Source organism: Cetorhinus maximus, chromosome 5 (assembly GCF_964194155.1).
Source record: "Cetorhinus maximus chromosome 5, sCetMax3.hap1.1, whole genome shotgun sequence".
NCBI lineage: Eukaryota > Metazoa > Chordata > Chondrichthyes > Lamniformes > Cetorhinidae > Cetorhinus > Cetorhinus maximus.
Window position 1 is genome coordinate 91,218,660 of NC_135883.1, and position 22,705 is coordinate 91,241,364.

General features: G+C 43.1%; 1 protein-coding gene across 1 annotated transcript in view; it reads right to left on the reverse strand.

Moving 5' to 3' along the window:
• Nucleotides 1–1,506: 1,506 nt before the first annotated feature.
• LOC144681123 (G-protein coupled receptor family C group 6 member A-like) overlaps nucleotides 1,507–22,705 on the reverse strand; it is a 41,630-nt gene continuing 20,431 nt past the window's right edge. The window contains exons 3-7 of the mRNA XM_078542853.1: nucleotides 21,013–21,316; nucleotides 13,602–14,390; nucleotides 12,196–12,396; nucleotides 8,805–8,925; nucleotides 1,507–2,615 (exon numbers count right to left, since the gene is read on the reverse strand). Of these exons, the coding sequence (XP_078398979.1) occupies nucleotides 1,507–2,615; nucleotides 8,805–8,925; nucleotides 12,196–12,396; nucleotides 13,602–14,390; nucleotides 21,013–21,316 (2,524 nt within the window). The remainder of the gene's footprint in view (nucleotides 2,616–8,804; nucleotides 8,926–12,195; nucleotides 12,397–13,601; nucleotides 14,391–21,012; nucleotides 21,317–22,705) is intronic.

The following is a 22,705-nucleotide window of genomic DNA, read 5'->3' on the forward strand; positions in this document are numbered from 1 at the left end:
TTGTTTTTAACTCTGCAGAGCAAAGTATACCCCATAATTATGATTTTCAAGCAGTTGCAACACTGGATGAAAGTTATTCAGTTCATTCACATAGTCGTTTGCTACAAAACTATGAGACAAGATGTAAATATGATGCTGTTAGGACCCTAATGCAATTTTAAACCCAGGTTTCCCAAGTTACACCTATTCCAAAATCTACCAGGGAAATCTAGTGGCAAGCAGGATTTAGGGTGGAAGAGGGTCTGGAAAATACTATCTTTTTATCGTTTTTTATAACATAATATTGATACTTTTAAAAAATAATTTTCGTGAGTGCTCTTCCTGGCCCCAGGAAGAATGGTGTGGCCTTCCCTACCCCAGGCTTCTCCCCCACTTCCCTGGCATCAAGCTTCCCTGTCTACTCCTCAGCTGACCATTTACCTTAGTGTCAGGGATCATTCCATCATGCCTCTTGTAATGGCTTTTAGCCATGCAAAATCCCTCTGCTACCAACTGGCCAGGCAGTGATTCCAAATGTCCATCAAGTTCTAATCAGGGTTAAAATGTTAGAACAGACCATAGTGTCACTTAATTCCTTTGGAAAACCTGGGTCTTGAAATTATATTGTACAATATTAGTGCATAATGTGTTTATAGAGAATTGTTTTGAATTCTAATTTAAGCGGTTCTAACTGATTTATTTTGGCCCAGCTCAAAAAAGTGGGTTAATGCTGCTTATAAAATAACAAATTAATTTCATACAAATGTATTTGTTTGCTAATATTGCAACACATAATTTCAAAGAACTGCTGTTTATATTGTGCAAAATTACTGAAGTATAGGTGTTAATATCAAAGTGGTTGAAACAAGGAATAAACTGCTTTTCCACTACGGCCTGTATTTTCAGCTCGGTGGGCAGGCATGATTGGCGGGCCCAGGATCGGCCAGGAAACAGACCGCTGACCCCGATTGGCCCCCACCCGTGATTTCAGGCTGGCTGGTCAACTAACGGTTGCCAGGGTGGGGGGTGGGATGAGGGCTGGCGATTACATCAACGTGTGCGCAGGCCAGCACTGACAGAAAGCTCCCTGAAAGCAGGGAGCTGTCTCAGGGAGCTATAAAGACCTGAAACAGCAAAAATAAAGGTTTCAAAAGCTGAAAAAAGTGTCCATGCAGCATAATCAGTCACCTGAAAAGTTAGCTTATGAAAATGCTGTCCACAGAAATTTATTTATATTTTATTTCATCACAGAAATCTCATCCCGCCTGCGGATGAGGATTGTTGAAAAATGCAAAGGCCACCTGGCCGATTCGCCCATCCGTCAACCGTTAAGTTTAGATGGGCCATGTGAAATGACAGACAATTGCACCATTAATGATCTTAATCACCCTCTTAATTGTCAGCGGGCGCACTTCTGAATTTTGCGCCCGCCAACAATTAAGAGGGCAATTAAGCTCATTAATCATCTCGCGTGATTTCACGCCCGATCGGCCTGGGTGCGCCCCCGCCCGATCAGCATAAAAGTTTTTACCAGCTTTTATGTCTTTTTCTCAGGCAATTTGATTCAAGTATTTGATTTTGGCAATTTTTGACCTGGTTTGTCTGATTATCTTGACATTCAAATTCAGAATCTGGCACCGTTTGAATCAAGGTGGAAGGCTGACCTGCAGTAGAAATCTCAGAGATCCTTCTTACATTGGTAGTTGGACACACAAAGTGTCCTTTCTCTTTGAAATGCTCTCTTGCGTGTGTCAAATAATTTGACTCAACGTTACTTTCTTTCTTGAAGCAAACTATATAGCAGGCAGGAAAGAAATGGCAACATAAAATGCTATAGATTGATGCTAAAATTGCAATCGATTCAATTACTGGGAAATATTTGGTGCTAGCTTCGATGTTAATATACACAACAGCAAAAGAAATCCAGACAATTAAATAAACAAGCATGCTGAATGTGATAAATTTCGCCTCATTAAACATTTCTGGAGCCTTTCTTCCTTTAAAAGCAAGAACAAAGCAGACACATGCAAGAAAAGCAATGTATCCTAACATTACAGCAAATGCTACATAGGAACCTTCGTTGCATAACAACAAAATGATTTTGGGGTTCTTTCTATATTGCACAGATTTCGGAGTATTCAAAGATAACCATGTTGAGCAAATAACCAATTGAATCACTGTGGTAACAATTATAATGGGCACTGGTTTATAGACATTCTTCAGTCTTCTGTGGATAGTTAGATTAAAACTAAAAGCGAGGATAATCCGAAAAGATTTCACCAAAATACAGGAAACACAAAGTGTAAAGCTTATACCAAAAAGTGGTTGCCGTATTTTACAAATGCATTCAAATGGCTCTCCAATAAACAAAACAGCACTGACAAAACCTAGTACAAGTGAGAACAGCATTATGTAAGACATCCAACCTCCAGCAGCTTTCACGGCTGGGGTATCCAGATATTTTGTGAATAATATGAGTATTACAAATATGTTGAGTACTCCTAAAATAGCAAGTATAATTAACACAACAGAAATAGCATCTCTCCATTGAAGAAACTCTATAGTTCTATTCTGGCATGTTGAGCTTCCTTCCTCAGACCATTGGTCCTCTGAGCACTTCTCACAGTTATTAGAATCTGTAGGGAAAGAATATTATAGAATAGTGTCACAAAATTATCATATTTTCCATAATATTATTGTGGGGTATTGTAAAGTAGACTTATGTTTTTTATGTGTGTGTGTGGATGGTTCTGACTTTGGCTGATTTAATTAAATTAGAGACAGATAGAGTACAAGGTTGAAATTATCAAAAGAGTTTGGTGTAAAAGCGCATATAAAATGTTAATGAGTGAACTAGGGTAAAGTCTCATCAGATAGGGTGTGAATGAAATTTGCATTTTAAAATAAGTGGAGGGGTATTTGGTTTTCAAAGGGATGGTAGGATGTTTACAACTAACAAGATAAATAAGACAGGTTATTATGTTGATTTTTACCAAACATACTGGCCATAATGACACCATAAAAGATTTTTATATTATGGGAAAAGTAAATTCCAAAGACATGGGGGAGCAATGGGATTTACAGATTAATGAGGAAGAAGTATATTTAAAGAAGGATTGGAAGGCTATGGGGTGTGGCTGTGTAAGATCTGAAAGGTACACCATGTGAAACAGACACGGGGAAAAGCCTCTAGCTACTTCGCAGCCTTTGGAAGAACACAAGTGGGTGCTTGTGGTAACATTTCTGGGTTGTCTCTATTAAGTTAAAATCTATTTTGGACTGTTGCCTTAAAGGAGATGTAAAGTTGGGAGTCTGGTTAACTAGGAATTTTGGGAATTGTTATAATAATAAGAAACTATGCAATTGTAATCTTGTGTACGGGTTTATTCTTTTCTTTTGTTACAAATGTTTTAATTTAATTTTTAAAATCTCTAAAGGCGTTAGTGAACTCATTGGCCAGGATTTTCCCCTCGGCGATTTGGGGGCGGGGCCTGCTTGCCGAGGGGAAAATGACGCGGGATGATGTCGGGAGGATCCCCCGATGTCATCCTGGTCCCTTTAAATATTCACGAAGGCGGGCGGACAGCGAAATCAGCTGTCCACCCGCCGACCTGTCAATGGCCAATTAAGGCCATCGACAGGCTAATTAACCTTATTAAACACCCTGCCCGGCCAACCTTAAGGCTGACGGGCAGGCCAGGAGCCCCAGCAGGCTGCAGATTATTAATGAAACTTCATCCACTGGCGGGATGAAGTTTCATGTCCGTTTTTTAAAGATTTAATAAATTTTATGTGTTTATTATTAACATGTCCCATCTTGTGTGACATTGTCACATGAGGGGGACATGTTAATAATTTTAATATTTATCTATTTTTAAAGTTTACTTACCTCTCACGAATCTCCCTGAGACAGGACTTTACCTCAGGGAGCAGTGCGCTCTTTCGCGCGTATGCATGAAAGAGCGCACTTTGACAGATGGGGATTCCCTCCACCCCCCGCACAGGAAGTGCATAGCGTTTCCTGTTGGGCAGGCAGCTGGTCAGGCCTTAATTGGCCCGCCCACTCAAAATGGCGGCGGGCCCCATTTTGGCGACGGGGTTCAGCTGTCCAGCCATCGCCCAGCCGGTGAGGCCCGCCCGCCATCCATGGGCTAAATTCTGTCCATTTCTTCTGAATTCAGTGCACAAATCTTCTCATAATAAATACAAATTGTAAATCCATTGTGATAGGGTGACCAAGGGCAACATTTTCCTCCCCGTTGGGGGGGGAAGAGCAGGAGTGGGCATGAGCGGGCAGGTTCCCTATCAGCGTGATGTCCACCAGCGAGCGCTATGTGCTCCCTGTGTGGGCGGGGGGGAGGATTCCCTCAGCTGGGAGCTCACTCTTTCGCGCCTGCACATGAAATAGTGCACAGGTCTCCCTGAGGCTAAGTGCTGCCTCAGGGAGATCGGCTCAGATTTTCAACTTTTAATAAAGGAGTTTAAAAATTTTCCCTGCCACGTCCCCTCATATGACACTGTCATATGAGTTGGGACATGTCCATAACTTTTATTTAAATCTTTCATTAAAATTTAAATACCGTCATGAAACCTCATCCTGCCAGTGGATGAGGTTTCATGTTTTTTCACAAGCCCGCCAGGGCTCCTGGCCTCCCCACCAACCTTATGGTTGGACAGGCAGGTCCATTAATGAGCTGAATTGGTTTTCTAATGGCCTTAATAGGCCATTGACAGGTCGGCAGGCGTGCACCCGACTCGGTTGCGCCCCCGCCGATCTGAAAATGGAAATAACATGGGGTGACATCGGGAGTTCCACCCGACGTCACCCTGCATCATTTTATGCGTCGGCGAGCGGGCCCCGCCCCTGCTCGCCAACTGGAAGATCCTGCCTCAAGTTTCCCTTGTGGATTTGTTCAGCCTGGCAAATACCACCTGGCGTATTGTAACAACAGCATTTTTGACATAACAGGCCTAGTTTGTGAGCTTGTGTTACCAGTGTGAAGCTGCACTGGAAGTGCTTCTTCAGAATTTGAGCACATTCTAAAATCCCTGAAATGCACCCCTAACAGGTGAAGTTCCTGCGCAGGAAGCAAAAAATATATAAAATTATCAAATGACATATCAAACCAATGAAGGATATAAATGTTTAAGCAAATTACAGGGTGCATTCACAAATATTGCATTCCTAATAGGTAGCTACTGTTAAAGGGAGCTTGGAACAGACAAAGGGCCACATCACTGTAGCGGTGACATTCTTACACTTCTCTCTTAAATTACAAGGTCAGGTTACCCTTAAATGTTGATAAATCTGAAGTAATGACCCACATTCATTAATCACTTTTCTAAACTTTGGCCTCTATCAAGAGCATGGATTGCACTGACATTTAAGGCGGAATCATTCCACATTTGCACAAAGTGCAGAAGTGGGCGGGAAAAGCAGTTTTACCTGCCGGCCTCAATGACGGGTTTTCATGCCATATCTCCCTATTCCCACCTCATTAATTATGCAGTCAGAGGGAACAGGCCGTCATGCTGGCCAGTAGGCTCCAATTTGCCTGCTACACCATTGCCACACCGCTTCCTCATGCAGGGTGCCATGTTTAAACTACAGCTGCTTGCACACTCCTCAATGTTGCAGGGCAGGAGGGCACTGGGGAAGACATGGCCCCGAAAGGCTAAGAAGAATGCAGGCCCCCGATTCAGTGATGCGTCCCCGGGACACCTTCTGGACACCCGCCTGTGATGTCCTCTACCCCCGCTCTGGCCGCAGGAGGTCCATCAGTCTCATCACGCCAGCTTGGGAGGTGGCGGCAGTGGTGATGATTCCAGTAAGTAGGACTTATAATGAGATGCTAACGTATTGAAACTAGGGCCAGAATTTTACATTGGGCGTGTGGGTGCACGGCCAAAATGCTTGAGCGTAATATGACATACGATGATGTTGGGCGTGTGTCCCAACGTCATTGCACACTCCTGTGATGTTTTATTCGGCTGCGCGCCCGCCGATAATTGAAAGGCCTATTTAGCCCATTAAGAAGCTAATTGAAATCAAATTAACGCTGTCCGTCCAACCTTACGGTGAGCAGGCAGGCGAAAAGGCCAAGCAGCCTTTACATTTTTTAGGAACCCTTATCCATGAGCGGGATAAGGTTTTCTAAAGCAAATAAATATTAACTAAAAACTTTATTTTTGAATTAAAAACATGTCCCAGCTCATGTGATAGAGTCACACGAGGGGAAACGTTTTTAAAAAATTTTTGCTATCTTTATTAATTTTTTTTAAAAAGCACTTCAATCTCCCTGAGGCAGCCAGGCCCGCTTTCCCTCCTGCTCCTGCCCACAAAGGTAGCGCTGAGCGCTGCCGCTCGTGATCCACGCAGGGCGGACCTTAATTGGCCTGCCTGTGTGAAATCGCAGAGCAGAGCCAATTGCGGGCAGCGGTTGGCTTCCCGACTGCCCTTGCCCGCTCCTGCCGAGCCCGCCCAACGAGGGAAAAATTCTGGCCTAGGCTTCCTACGTGGGGCAGCGGGAAACATGGCCCGCCATTGACGGGTTTAGCAGACGATCCCAAACTGGTTTCACGACGGCGTGAAACCAATTTTTGGCCTTCTTGTCATATTGTCACCCCCAACCCACCATGACACCTGCGCCGACAGGGCAGGAAAATTCTGGCCTTAATCTCCCAACTAAAAGCTGCTCTTGGTAGTTATGTTGCTCCACAGACAACAGAAACATTTCTCATTTATATGTACCACAGAAATGAATTTATAAATGTCTTGCACTTAGCATTCAGTTTCTAATATATCTCAGTCACACTTTTTCTATTATTCAACATATATTTTGACTACCATTTTATAATTATAAAACAGGAACAAACTATATTAAGTGGTAAAAGAAAATGCCAATGAGAAATTGATTTTAAAAAAAGACTAAGGAGAGAATTTTCACACCAGCGAGCAGGGGGCGGGCCCTGCATGCCAACACATAAAATGACGCGCGGTGACGTCGGGTGTGTGCCCCAACGTCACCGTGCGTCATTCAGGTCTTCCATTTGGCAGGCGCTTCTGCGCGCCCGCCGAACTGTCAAAGGCCTGTTAAGGCTATTAATAAACTAATTAAAGTAATTCTAAACGTTGCCCGTCCAACCTTAAGGTTGATGGGCAGGCGAGGAGCCCAAGCGGCCCACGCGTTTTTCATGAAACCTCATCCATGGGTGGGAAGGGTTTATTAAATTTATAAATAAATTTTGCTCATTTCATAAACATCTCCCAGCTCATGTGACACTGTCACATGAGGGGACATGTGTAGATGATTTTTTTTACTTTCTTTATTAAAAAGTCTCAACATGTACTTAATCTCCCTGAGGCAGCTCTGTGCCTCAGGGAGTTTTCAGTACTCTTTCGCCGCCCGTGCCCGCTCCCGACCAGCTCGCCCGACAGGCAGAGGATTCGGCCCTAAGAGTGGGATTTTCTGGTCCCACCCGTCACAGGACCGGAAATTCCCACTCAAAGTCAGCAGACCTTTTGCTAGTTTGTCAAATTTTTGATTCTCGCGGCGGGTGGAAAATCCCAGACAAAGTACGTATAAAAACAAGCTACAAACAATGTAAAAAAGGGGGAACGAGTCAAATTATTTCAAATAAAAAAGCAAAATAATGTGGATGCTGGAAATCTGAAATAAAAACAGAAAATGCTGGAAATACTAAGCAAGCCTGACAGCATTTGTGAAGAGAGAAAAGAGTTAATGTTTCAGGTCGTTGACCTTTCATCAGAACCGAAAAAGGTTAGGAATGTCATAGGTTTAAAGCAAGTATACAGGCAGGAAAAGCGGGGAGGGATAGAATAAAAGGGGAGGTCTGTGATGGGGTGGAAGGCAAAAGGAGTTGGTAATGGGGCAAACAGAAACAAATGATGGGTTTAGTGGAGACATAAATTGGAATGTAGAATTATTACCAACAGCTGCGGTCTAAAAACAAAACCAGAAAACACAAAATAAAATGGAAGCTGAGGTTCTGATCTGATATTGTTCAACTCAATGTTGAAATTGAATTAATTCATACGCTTTTTAAAAATCCTTTCAACCACCCTCTTAAGCTGTCTCTAAGGTGACATACTTAGTATAGGTAATAAGTTTTGAAACATGATGAAAAGACTTGAAAAAACAGTGACCAAACTTATCTATTCAATAGGATTTTCTGTGCCCCATGATATACTTGGGGCTTCACAAATTGTTGACTGAAATCTTCAACAAGGTGCAAACTATAGCTCTCAGCAGGCTTCTATGGTTATTATTCTTAGATTTTTTTGAAGTATGACAGGAAGAAGAGTCATTCACAGACCATACAAGCATTGCTGCTTTTAAGCCTCACCCTATTCTTTTTCAGAATCAATAAAAGAAATGAATTCACTGTATCTTAGAGATCTCTTACAAACTTCTTTCCATGTCCTTTTAGTGCAGGGTGCACCGCTATTCCACTTCCACACCCCAATGTTCCTGCTTAAAACTGCATAACCTCTGGCTCACTGGCCAAATGAGATCTGCAAGTTCGTATACATAAAAATAATGGGTATCAATAATGATTTTAATACTGAACTTTGGAGTTCAAAATACAATCCAACCACTCAATTTTTTGCTCTTTTGATTTATAACTATTTTGTGACCATGGTTAGATTATAGCATTGTAATTGATACCAGGTACTAAATATTAGAAGTAACTTTACAAACTGAAAGTCCAATCTCATGTTCAGTCCATTGTTTGTATATATCTTTATATTTGTAATGAATTCTGCTAGATTTTCTCCCTACTGTCTCACGCTTGATACTTACTATTTTTTCTGGAGTAAAATCCTGCCAGGCAGACCTTACAATTAAAACAACAAGGGTTTTTATTGGATAAAGTCTTCATTTCTCCAGGTCTACAGGTTCGTGAGCAATTAGAGAATGCAACCTATGAGAAACACAGTAAGAAAATGCATGAATAACTGAAAATTTTGTTGACAGTGCACCTTTTGAAGCTTCCACCTCAAGCCAACACTACAACCAGCCTAGGAGAACAAAGACTAATGTAACACTAGCAAAGGTAGCGAAAAACAAAATAGTAAGGGGCTGTGGTGCAGAGGGATAGTGATGCAATGGATAGGAAAAACTTAATCTCAGTTATGGTACCAGCTTTTAAATCACTTTTAGGCAAGAAATAGAATGAAAAGCTTTAACAGTCATCAAGTCTATGTGAAACAAGTTCACCCAAGTGTTATGACGCAGCAGATGATGTGTGTCAGTTGGATCAAATCCAGGAGCGAAACTTGATCACGTGATCACAACAGTTTCGCAATTTGTATTTATTTGAAGATGTGTGCCCTGAATTAAGAAGTAATAAGTCCACCAAGGCTTCAGAGGTTTTTTAGAAAACTAAATTAAACATTTATTAACAAAAGAAAAGATTTCAAGCACATACATAGGTCTACAAATTACTATTAAAATAACTCCTAAAGCTCCTACTTAATTTTGCTTCCAGTTACACCTCTGTTAAGGCAACAGTAAATAAAAATAGATTTTAAACATATCCAAGCAAGTCAACATGACAACCTGGACAGTAGAATTCAAAATGGCTTTTCCCAGCTTCTGTTTCTGCAGACAGCAGGCTTAATGCACAAATACTGGAGGCTTCTCACACATCTGTTAGGCCTTACAATGCCTTTGCTAACACATAGTCTCATTCTCCTTTAAACATGTTTCTCCCTTTTAATGTAAATTCCATTCTTCCCATATGTCTTTCCCATAGTATAAACTTTTCATGGTGCTAATATTGTCAGTAACCATTGGGAAAAATAAACACATTGCTTGGCCTAGCTTCTCTGGCTAGGTATAAACAGCGTATCATCTCTTTGAAACTCCAACTGCCCTGATTCATCTAAAAATGCAAATTCTCCTCACGTTACATTCTAAGATTTCAGCCATGTTTACATATTTAGCATTTCAAACCTAGCTTCTTTTGATGAGTCAAACCCTCCAGACCAGCTGTCTCCAATTCAATTAAATCCCGCACACACACACAGAAACTATCCAAACACCGCTATTAACCTACTTTTACAACAAATCACAATAATATTATGGACAGAATTTTGCCCTTGGCAAGCAGGCTCAGCGAGGGCGGGCAGGAGTGTTTGGGAAGCCAACTACCGCCCGCGATCGGGCCGGAAGACAATTTCACACTGGCGGGCCAATTAAGGCCTGCCCAGCATGAAACGCGAGCAGCAGTGCTCAGCGTTGCCTGTGCGGGTGGGGGGAGGAGGGCGAGCTGGGCAAGCGCAACCTTCACTCATGAGCGCAAGTGCGTGCTTCATAATCTCCCTGTGGCACAGAGTTGCCTCAGGGAGATGAACTGATTTTGAAAAAATTAAAGATTTTATAAATGTTATGAAACGTGTCCCCTCATGTGACTTTGTCACATAGAGCAGGGACGTGTTATTAATAAAAAAATAAAGTTTTCATTTGAATTTTATTTGCTTTTGGAAACCTCATCCCGCCCGTGGTTGAGGTTTCCAAAAAAGTGCAAAGATCGCTTGGCCTTTTTGCCTGCCTGCCAACCTTAAGGTTGGATGGGCAGCGAAAAATTATTTTAATTAACTTCTTAATGGCCTTAATAGGCCTTTTAATTGTCAGCGGGTGTGCTGCCAATTCCGGCAGGCGCCCACTGACCGAAATATCGCACAAGTGTGAGATAACGTTGGGATGCACGCCGAGCTGAAAATTTTACCCTTTGAGAATGACTATGCTTTCATGATATAAGTTTGTAGCATCAGTCCATTGCAACATATTTCCAACAATTCAGGACAAACTAGTCAGATTTCTATGTTGGGCAAGATTGGTTGGGATTTTGTGTTGGTAATAAGTGAAACTGTCAGTATTTGCCCCATTACATAACTTAATATGTTATACCATATCAGGTATACGATTCAAATTATGTAAATAGTTAACTTGTTTAATTTTGTGGGTAGCATATTTTATTTATTCTGGCACCGTTCTACCTTTTGGATTTTTTAACTTATTCATTCCTATTGTTTCATTTCTATTTCCTTCCTTGACTTTGTATTGTTTGAGAATTCAAAATTTCAATGTTGCAAATTTACAGGAGTTTTATTTCCAAATTGTCATTTTTCATGTCCTATCATTAGATTCCAATCTTATGGTTGATTTTAGGTGACTGGCATGATATCTGATTGGTGCCAACAGCAAAACCAGTACATGCTTATATTGTTAATAACTTTTTTGTCCATTTTATGAAGCTTGGCACTATCCAGGACAAAGCAGCCCACTTGCCTGGTACCCCACCCCCAAACATTCACTCCCTCCACCACTGGTGCATAGTGGCAGCCGTGTGTACCATCTACAAAATGCACAGCAGCAACTCACCAAGCCTCCTTAGACAGCGCCTTCCAAACCCATGACCACTACCATCTAGAAGAACAAGGGCAGCAGACACAAGGGAACACCACCACCTGGAAGTTCCCGTCCAAGCCACTCACCATCCTGACTTGGAAATATATCACTGTTCCCTCACTGTTGCTGGATCAAAATCCCGGAACTCCCTTCCTAACAGCACTGTGGATGTACCTACACTACATAGACTTCCGCAGTTCAAGACGTCAGCTCACCACCACCTTCTCAAGGGCAATTAGGGATAGGTAATAAATGCTGGCTTAGCCAGTGACGTTCACATCCCATGAACGAAAAAAAATCTTCCTACTAACATTTCTGCTAAGTCTTCCTTTTTCCTCAACCAAACACTCCCGTCCTCCCCACCATGACCAATAGGGTCCTTACCCATTCCTGTTCCATTTTACACACTCCTGGTTTCACCCCTTGCAAACCTTCCCAGACTATAATAGGATTCCCTTTGTCCTCACCTTCCACTCCACCAGCCTCCTTAATCAGTGGATGATCCTCCACAATTTCTGTCGCCTCCAATGTGATGGCACCTCCTACACAACTCCCCCTCTTTCAACATTCTGAAAGGGCCTTTTCCTTTGCAATACCTTGGTCCCCTTCTCAATCACCCCAACATACCCTTCCCCTGGTTGGATCCCCACTCCCTGACATTAAAACCTGAAGCCCAAATACAAATTGTTTTATATTAGATATTTTTTTAAAAATGTACAGAAAAAAAGTATAACTCAGAACAACCACATCCATTTCTGAATTATTTTGAATAAATCACCTTTGCTGTTTTCCCGAAGTTATTGTTGATTCTTATCATGCGTTTCACCACATTGTAGTTACCAACTTTGACATACTGTATTGAACCTTTCACCATTGTCCATGTGATTATGTCATACCCAATTGAGGAATCTCCTGAACGGTCAAATTCAAATTGCCCATCTTCTGTCGTAAAACTAATGGTCTTCAATTCATTTAACAACTGAAAATAGAACATTCTTCAGTTATTGAAAGTTTATACAGAAATATGTCAAACACAGAGCAGAACCACTTTATTTTCAGAATATTGAGGTGTACAATGTTAACAATTTTCAGGTAGAGTGAGGTTTGGGCAGAGGGAGAAAGTCTTTACAACAATGGCATTGTGATTGAGGGAGTTGAGAATATGGCTCATTGGGGTTAGGTAAGAGTTTTATTTAGTGTTGTTTTGTTTTCCTTTCTTGCATTATCATTTCAGATGCCAAAGAGGGAACTTCAGAGCACTATCACTGCCAACACTTCCAAAGAACAGGTACATGTGTTTCATGTGCAAGCATACATCTTAGCTAACTTTGGAAATGAGAAGGCTCCTAGGGAGCATTTCAAGGAGTTCTCTTGATCCATGTGTGAAGAGATATGGTAGTAGATGAGTAGTTATAAGGTTAGTGAAGCAGATGAGTGAACTTAAGTTTTATTTTAATGGAGTGTGAGGTTTTTCTCTGCAGAAGGATGTCTCCTGCATTTCTTCCCCACGATGTTGCTGACCTTAGTGTTGCCAAAGCTAAGTGTTATCTGCTCCTGAGCCAGATGGAAGCTTTTAGGTAAGAAAACTAAAGAGGTTAGGGAAGAAAAGCAAGAAAAGAAGAGAATTATAACTTTATCACCTGGCAAAAAAGAGGCAATTGTGAATCTGTCACCTGGTTAACGTTCATGGAAAAGAAAAACAGGTGGGGTGCAAAAATAAGTGACTGGTTTGCTAATGCTTGTTTCTTACATGGTGACGTAAGTTAAAATTACTTCCAAAGAGCCAAGTTTTATGGAGAGTTTTGAAAGTGAGGAGAGATGTGGCTGGTAGTTTTGTCACTAATGATAGATTTGAAGGAGAGAGTGTGTGGCGTAGATCAGAGGCAGAAGACTGGAATGTGTATTTGGTACATGGATGTTGAGAAGATTGTCAGGGTAGGATTGAATGAGGTTAAAAACCTATTTAAAGATGAGGACAGAGCACACAAGATTTTATTTGGAATAGGAAAGAAGCTGCAAAGTTCTGGATGAGTTGAAGGTTGTGAAGGATGGAGGCAGAGCGCCAATTATGAGAGGATTGGAAAAATCAAGTCTTGGGAAGTCATGGAGATCAGGGAGGGAAGTAGACTGGTAAGACTCTGAAGATGCTTGAATAATACAGAAAAAATGTTGACATTTGTTTACCTGCCATGGTGGGAAATTAAAACTTAGGTCGCAGTTTCCTTGAGTGCAATTGAGCACCCTGTGAAGGGCATAAGCTACAGCATTGATGGCTAAGTATACCCCATAGATAGCGGATTCATTAATAGTTTCAATTATTTGATTATACGTCAGAGGTTTGTTTTGCTGTGAGTTTGAATCATTCCAAGTTGGTTTATTTGTGTCGCCTTTGTTTACAAAGCTTATATAGTCTTTATCAAGCTCCTTATCATCGTGGGGATTCACCTCCAACTTTTTAAGGTAGTCTTTAAAGTTTGGGATGGTTCCGCTTTTGAATGTAAAGCCCAAAACAGGTCCAATCTTTTCAATATGGTTCATGCTGGCAACCTGCCTAGAATTGGACCAGGAATCACTGGCAATCCAGGTTTTAGTTACATTCTGTTGAACCAGTATAGTGAATAGTTTGATGACATCTAAAGCTCTTAAAAATGTGATCATAACATTTGCAGTTGAATTCATAATCTTTTCAGCTGTTGCACTGATTTTAGCACTGTGTTGTTCATTGTCATGAATTGGAATAAATTCATGAAAATCAACACATATATTGAGTCTTGCTGCATGTGTGAAAAAACTGTTTAGTCCGGCCCGTCCATATGCATCTTCACTAGCAATGGCTCCAACCCAATTCCAGTTGAAATGCTCAACAAGTTTAGCCATAGCATAAGTTTGATGGCCGTCATTTGGAATAGTCCGTAGAAATGATGCAAACTTTGCCTTGTCACTAAGCGTTTCTGCTGATGATGCATAACTGACCTGTCAAGAGTTCAAGGAGACAATGTTTCAAAACAGAACCATCTTGTATTTTTAGAAAAAAATGCATTTATATACAAACATTAATTATTTTAAGCAAATATTTTTAATCAAATATTAAAAGTGTGAGGCAGTAATTTGTACTTTTTTTTTATAAATAATGAAGCATGAAAGATGTAAGAGAGAAATAAGTTCGTATAGACTCAATCCAGTTTTAGTAGCATTGAGCCCACAGCCAATGCTGTGGGCCAAAAATGACCTATAATTCAGTACTAATTTGCACTGAGTTTTACTCAGTCAGCTCAGACTAACAGAGCAGAATTTTGAGGTCGGTGGGTGGGTGGGCACAGTCGGTGGGCCCAGGAGCGGCTGGGAAACAGGCCACTGCCCGCGATCGGCCCCTGACCGCAATTTCACGCTGGTGAGCCAATTAAGACCTGCTGAGCGTGAATGGCGGTTCCCCAATTGTTGGGAAGGGGCAGGTGGGGGATGGGGCTTGTTGGCCATTGGGTCCAATGGCGACCCGGCAGCTGGTTTAAAACCAGCACAGTCAGGCCCTGGAAGGCTGCCAGTGACGAAGACATCTTCGGTGTTGTCAACAGGAGATTATAAATTATGGAGAGTAATGCAGCTGCAGACACCAGGCGGAAGGGCAGATTGGGTGGGCACTCGGCACCCCAGTTTTCTGATGAGTGCCTCACAATCCTCCTGGAGGAGATGGCTGCCAGGAAGGACACCCTTGATCTTGGAAGGAGGAGGCCACTGCACCTAACAAAAAGAGCTTGTGAGGAGGTGGCAATGCTGGTCAGCAGCCATGATGTGGTACAGTGCACCTGGGTGCAGTGCCGCAAGAGGTTTAACGGCCTGCTGTGCTCGGAAAGGGTGAGTACAGTGTCGGCATGGGTCAGCGTGGTGAAATGTTAAGGTCTGGCCATACCCCCACCGTGGTGCTCAGGGGCGTTAGAGTCTGAGTGTCAATGGTCAATGACGCTGGAGCTGGCCAAGGGGGTGAGCCCTGGCTGCTTGGACTGAGTGCCTTGCGGCTCGAGGGCCACGACTCTGGTGTGCCCTGCAAGGTGCTCCTCAGGTGGGGTTGGCCAGGCTGCAATGTCACTGCAGGTAGAGAGTGGGCTAATCCATGCTCCTCTGTCCTTTCAGGAGAAGACGACCCATAACAACAATAAAAGGTCGCGGACCTGCGATGACCCCGCAAACCTCCTAAACCTTTCCAGATATGAGCAGGACGCCTTAGATCTGGAGAGGAGCCACGGAACCTCAGTCAACCGGCCGCAGTGAGGCTGGGGTGTCAGACGAAGGTAAGAGTGCGGTGCACAGAGGTGAGAGTTTCAGATGCTGCAAATATTCTTGTGCAGTCTCATTATTGATGGGAGCCTCAAAACTGGATTCTCAATTGATCATTGAAAAACGATGGCTCCATGCTGCAGATCTCCATTGTTTCACCAGGGTGCCTGGCATGCACAGTGACAGTGAGATGACTTAAACTAATGGCATGTCCTTGTCCTCCCTCAGGTGCCACCATGCACCCAATTGCATGACCCTGAAGATCCACCCCTGACAACAGAGGCCAGCCAGGCTCCAGATGCACCTGTGTCACATCTGCTCTCTAAACCAGTCACCAGTGTAGATAACAGCACCTTGGTGGGCATTAGATCTTTGGCTAGATTGTCGGTGCACAGCGGTGAGGGCATTTTACCTCGCTTGAGGTGCAGGCAGAGGCAGAGAGTGTCCAGGGCGCCAGCAGTCGGAGGACTGCTGGAGACCAGGATGATGCTCAGTCAAAGGCAGATGATGAGCCTCTGGAGTCATCCATTAAGCAGCAGATGCTGGATGTCTAGTGATATGTCTGGGAGGATCTGGCGGAGATCCATGAAGGTAAGTGTGCCATGGTCTCCATATGGAGGAGTCCATGTGGAGCAGGAGCACAGCATGGACCCTCATGGCCGAGTGCACTGCCGCCTCCATTGACAAAGTGGCGACTGTCATGGAGACACAGCTCCAGGAACAGAATCAAGGCCTCAGGTGGTCAGTGTCTGTGTGGGAAATGGATGAGGCACCCAGTTTCCCAGCTAGGTGCCGTCCATTAATGGTGTGCAAGGAGGTCCAGAGCGACCTCATGTTGGTGCATGAGCTGCTTGTCATCTCTACGGGCTCCTCTCAGGGTGTTCTGGATGATGGCAGCAGCTCCTCTCTGCCTCTGCCAGTGACCATGGCATTTGGTGAGACTGCGATGACTGGGGAGATGCCAGCTGTGACATTGGCTACTCCCTCCCAAGCAGGGCCAGCCCAGGCTCCACTGGCCAGAGGACAACTGCCAATGACATCAAGGCTCCAATGCCAGTGCCAGCGGGGGGAGCACCAAGATGTAGCACTCGCAAATGTAAGTTTAAGGCACCATGATCACAAGAAAGACTGGCTATGGGTGATCTTCTGTTGTGCAATGTTTTGTTTATTTTAACCGGTTTGGGGTTGAAGACCAGAGAAGGTTCTGTCAATTTGTTTTGAATGTCAACATGAGATAAATTTTCTTGTCATAATGGCCTGAGTATGCTTCACCTTTTTTATTTAATGTGGTGCAGAGTATGCCAATATGTAAAGCTGGATGTGGCTCAAAACTTTATTGCACAGGCACTGAGTAACTTTGGACACAAATGAAAGGGTCATTTCAGACATCAAGGATTAGGTTGAAGCTGATCTTTGGCAGCCGAGCTGAAGAAGCGTTGGATCAAGTCATCCCTGGTGTCCCTGCCTCCCAGGAGGTTACTGAGGTTTGCCTCCACTCCCTCAGCATTCTCCTCATCATGCATCTCTTCTGACTCACTACTGGATTCATCCTCTGTGGCCTGTGCAACTGCGTCAAGATTCTCTTCCTTCAGTGGGTCCCCCCTTGCCAGTGCCAGATTGTGGAGAGTACAGTATGCAACCACGATCAGTGACACCTGCTCTGGGGGGTATTGTTGTGCTCCCCCTGAACGGCCCAGGCATCGGAAGCGCATCTTGAGAAGACCTATGGTCCTTTCTATCACTGTCCTTGTGGAAGCAAGATTCATATTGTAACGTTGCTCTGCCTCTGTTCTTGGGTGGCCGAGAGGTGTCATGAGCCTTGGCACCTGGGAGTGTCTCAGGATGTACACATCATGGGAGCCGCCAGGGTACCTTGCACAGACTTGAAGAATATGCACCCTGCTTTCACACACTATCTGGACGTTCATGGAGTGGAATCCCTTCCTGTTGACGAAGGCACCTGACTAACTGCTGGTGTCTTGATGGCCACATGTGTGCAGTCGATGATACCCTGGACACAGGGGAACCCAGCAATCGCTGCAAACGCTCTGCTTCGCTCAGCCTTGTTGGCCTTGTTCATACAGTAAAGAATGCCTGAACAGAGCTTCCGTTACCAGCTTGAAGCAACTGGACAGCTGACTGGGAGAATCCACAAAGATTCCCCCTGGAAAGAGCCGGAGGCATAGAAGTCGAGGGCCGCTGTGACTTTCAGAGCCAATGACATGGGGTGTCCACCCACACAGTCGGAGCTGAGCTCAGGCCCAAACATCTGGCTAATGGAGGTCACTGTCTCCTTTGAGAGACGGCACCTCCTTCGGCATTGCACCTCAGACATATTGAGGTAGCTGCATCGCCGCCTGTAAACCCTAGCAGCAGGATAGTGGCGTCTTCTGCGGCCCCTTCCGCCTTGGACTATCTGCTGGTCCCTTGTGCCTGCACCTCTCCTCCCACAGGTCGCTCCCCTGGAAGTCGCATAGGGACACCTGGCCTCCTCTCCCTTCTGCCCCTCTCTTCCTCAGAGGAGGAGGTGCCTCCATCATAGACCACAATCCCCATTACCAGGGTAATGGAGGTCTGATATCTGGAAGGGTCCACACAGTCTGAATCCTCCGGGGGCCTTTGGAGACAGCAATGATCCTGAAATGAGGCCTAGTAATGCTAACAATGAAGCCCCGAACTGAGATGAAGCTGCCAAGTACCAGTAAGTCACCAGCAGCAAACTATGTACCGAACCCCCCACTCCTGACACTGGCAATTCTACTGACCCCTTTTATTCTGCCCGCGGATGAGGTTTTGAAATTGTCGGCTGTCCGTCTGCCCCTTTTGCCCGTGCAACGAACACAAAAATCGTACGAGCAATGAAAAATCGCCGTCAACTGGCTTTTTAATGGCTTTAAGTGGCCTCTTAATTAATGGTGGGCGTGGCTCTAGCTCCTGCTCGCGCCCACCGACCGAAATATCGCGCGAGTGCACGATGACGTCAGGACACTCATCCAACGTTATCGCGTGCTATTTTATGTCCGATTGGGTCGGGCGCGCACCCACCTGCAGGACGTAAAATTCTGCCCATAGAAACAATGAAATGTCACTCTGGGGTCGAATTTCAACTCATCACCTGCATGTGAAACTCATGCTGCGGATTGGTCATAACCTCAAACTCTCCTTACTCTCTAAAATTCTAAGAATACTTGCTCAGAGTGAGGAAAAATAAATGATTTTCATAGCTTAAAATGAATCTTGTAAAACGACTATAGTAGGAGCTGTAGCTGGAGACAACATTGGCCTGCACTAAAAATGTAGTTTGCCAGCGTAATAAATTTGAAAACTTTTTATTGCATTGTGTAGAAACAGCTGCTTCTACTGAATAAAATCTTCTGTAAAAAGTATGTCAGAATAGAGTGCAGTGGACATTCATTGATGCTGCGATACGTTCTGCAGTTTATCAGACAAGTTAAATCTTACTGTCCCTACTTCATTAATGTAATGGGCCATATGTTATCAGTAGTGATCAGTAGTGAACCTACACATCTCAATTTATATGTCCCAATTTTGCTTTGTGGATTCCTTTTCCCACCACTGCATATCGCTTGAAGGCAGTGACTTGTACACATACACACAAAAGCATGCAATTTGGTGCAGTGATCATTGAATAGTATTGAGAATGGGACCCTTGCATGATTTCCATTTTCCTACCCAAGGACACTGAGACCAATTGCAGTATGGCTACAATTGCCCTGAGCCCTGTTTACTTCAGCATATAAAAGATCAAACCTGAGCCTTTCTTTGTCTCCACCCCAGTAGTGCATTCGACACTAACAACATATGAGGGGTTATCATCAGTGTTACTTTTGAATTAATATTTCAGCCTTGCTTCTGTCAGTTTTGACAAAATTTAAATTTAATTCTTTGATCTTTTTTAAAAATAACAATCGACGGTAGGATTACTTTTTGAAAATTAGCAACATATGTGGCAATTTCTGCTCAATCAGCCTATTTTCAATCACCAGCAAAGTGATGGAAGATGTTGTTAACCGTTCTATCAAGCAGCACATATTCACAAATAACTTGCTCGCTAATACAGTTTGTTACATCAGAATGACTTGGTTCCAGACGTCAGTATATTTTTGACCCAAATGTAGACAAAAGCTCTGAATTTCAGAGGTGATTTGTAGCACCAAGGAAGCTGAGAAAAACTAAGTCAAGGGGGTCAGGGGAAAACTCTTCGGTGGTTTGTGTCACAACTTGCATAAAGTGATATTAGTTGTGGAGATTGGAGACTAATCACTTGAGCCCCGGGATATCACTGCAGGGTTTTCTCTTGGCAATACCCTTTCCCTTATTTTAAACTGCCTCATCAATGACCTGTCTTCCATCAGAAGGCCAGAAGTGAACCTGCTCACTGATGACTGCATAGTTCGATCAGTACCATTCATAATTCCTTGGATAATGAAGCAGTGCATGACTTCATGCAGCAAGACTTGGACATTATCCAGACTTGGGCTGATAAGTAGCAGATAACATTTGCACCACACATGTGTCAGGTAATGATCATATCCCAAAAGATAGAACATTATCATCTCCCCTTGGACATTCAATGGCATTACCATCATCAAAACCCCCACTATTAACATCCTCAGTAGGGAATGAACTAAACTAGCCAAATAAATGCTGTGGCTGCTGATACAGATCCCAGGTTGGATATTTTGTGGCGAGTGACTCACCTCTAGACTCCCCAAAGGTTTTACACCATCTGCAAGGCATAAATCAGGATTGTAATGGAATATTCTCCGTTCGCCTGGATGGATGCAGCTCCAATAACACTCAAGTAGCTCAACACCATCCAAGACAAAGAAGTCCTCTTGATTGACACTGCACCCACTGAATTAAAACTCACCCCCTTCAGCATCAGCTTAGTGTAGCAGCAGTGTCTATTACCTACAGGATGCAATGCAGCAACTCATTAAGGTTTCTTCCACCATAATGTCTCCTAAACCTGAGACCTCTATCACCGAAAAGGACAAAGGAGCAAATTGATGGAAAAACCATCAATTCCAAGTTTCACCCCAAGTTGCAGAGCATTCTATCACCTTCCTTCATTGTCACTAGGTCAAAATCCTGGAGCTCCCTCCCTAACAACACTGTGGGAGCACTGCACCACATGGACTGCAGTGGTTCAAGAGGAATATCCACCGTCACCTTCCCAAGAGCAACTATGTATGGAAATAAAATGTTGGTCTTGCCATTAATTCCCACATCCGAAATTAATTATAACAGTTGAATTGAAGAAACAATGTTACTTATAATAAAGAATAAATGCACATACCTGTGGAATAAGGTACAGATTCAACAATCGTGCAACTACAATCGATATTTCTGAGTAAACATCCCCGACAACTGCTTTGACATTTGGTATGTAGTCAGTATAATTGCAGTGAACTTCAATTCTGCTGTCTGAGGAGTTAAATTTGGAAAGAAACCTTGTGGTTGCTTGTATTGCAGTGATGACCTCAGAGCAGCTGTCATAAATTTCATATCCCAGTTTTACACCCGGTAAAAAAGTGGAATTGTTTATCTGTTTGATGCTGTATATCATAGCCTGGGCTTGGAGAAACACGGAAAGGTCGAATCTAGAGAGAATTAAAAAACACAACAATTTTTTCCCCAATTTTGGATATATCCTTTTTTTTCATAGCTATTAACATGCTGATCCAAGACATATTGGAATATATTTTCCAATTAGTGTTATTTTGGTACAAGTAGTTCTAAATATGTTAAATCCTATGTTAATTTAGCACAGACAGGAATTAATTGCTCATACCAAAAGAGTGTTGATAGAAAAATATACCCCAATGTGCCTATGATTTATGTGCGAAGACCGGAATGTTGTAGTGTTACTGTAGAGCTGATATGGGCTCTCTGAGGTAAATACATTAAGTTACACATGTTTTATAAATTATATTTCTAGTTATCCTTAGGAGTGCTGGATATTGAGAGAGTTTTAACTTACCATTATAAGAACATAAGAACTTAAGACGTAGGAGCAGGAATAGGCCACTTGGCCCTTTAAGTCTGTTCTGCCATTCAATAAGATGACGGCTGAACTGATTATAACCTTAACTTCACTTTCCTGCCAGTCCCCCCTAACCCTTGACTCCCTTGTAGATCAAAAATCTGTCGAACTTAGACTTGAATGCATTCTCAATGATCCAACTTCCACTGCCCTCTGGGGTAAAGAATTCCAAAGATTAACAACTCTCTGAGAGAAGAAATTCCTTCTAGTCTCTGTCTTAAATGGGATACCCCTTATTTTGAAACTGCACTCCCTAATTCTAGATTCCCCCATGAGGGGAAATTTCATCTCAGCATCTACCCTGTCAAGCCCCCCAGAATTGTTATGTTTCAGTAAGATCACCTCTCATTCTTCTAAACTCCAATGAATATAGCCCAACCTGCTCAACCTTTCTTCATAAGACAATCCATCATCCCAGGAATCAACCTAGTGAATCTTGTCTGAACTGGCTCCAATGCAGGTATATCTCTCCTTAAATAAGGAGACCAAAGCTATACATGTACTTGTACATTGAGGTGCGGTCTCACCAATGCCCTGTATCATTGTATCAAGACTTCTCTACTTCTATACTCCATCCCCTTTGCAATGAAGGCCAACCTGCCATTTGTCTTCCTAATTACTTGCTACACCTGCATGCTAAATTTTTGGATTCATGTACGAGGACATCCAGATCCCTCTGTGTTGCAGCATCCTGCAGTCATTATTGGGAAGTTAAACTATCTAATCAGTAGAGACCAGCATAACCACAGTAAAGCATCTAAGTAAACCAGAAATTAGGTCATTGACAGCTATAAATAATAAAGTATAATATCCAGTTGAAAATATTGCACCTAGCTAAAACATACAGAAATAAAGATTTACTGACCCAAGAATTAGATCTGCACATGGTGGATGTCAAAAAATATTTAATATTGAGGGCAATTTACCCAATACGAGGAGGAAATGG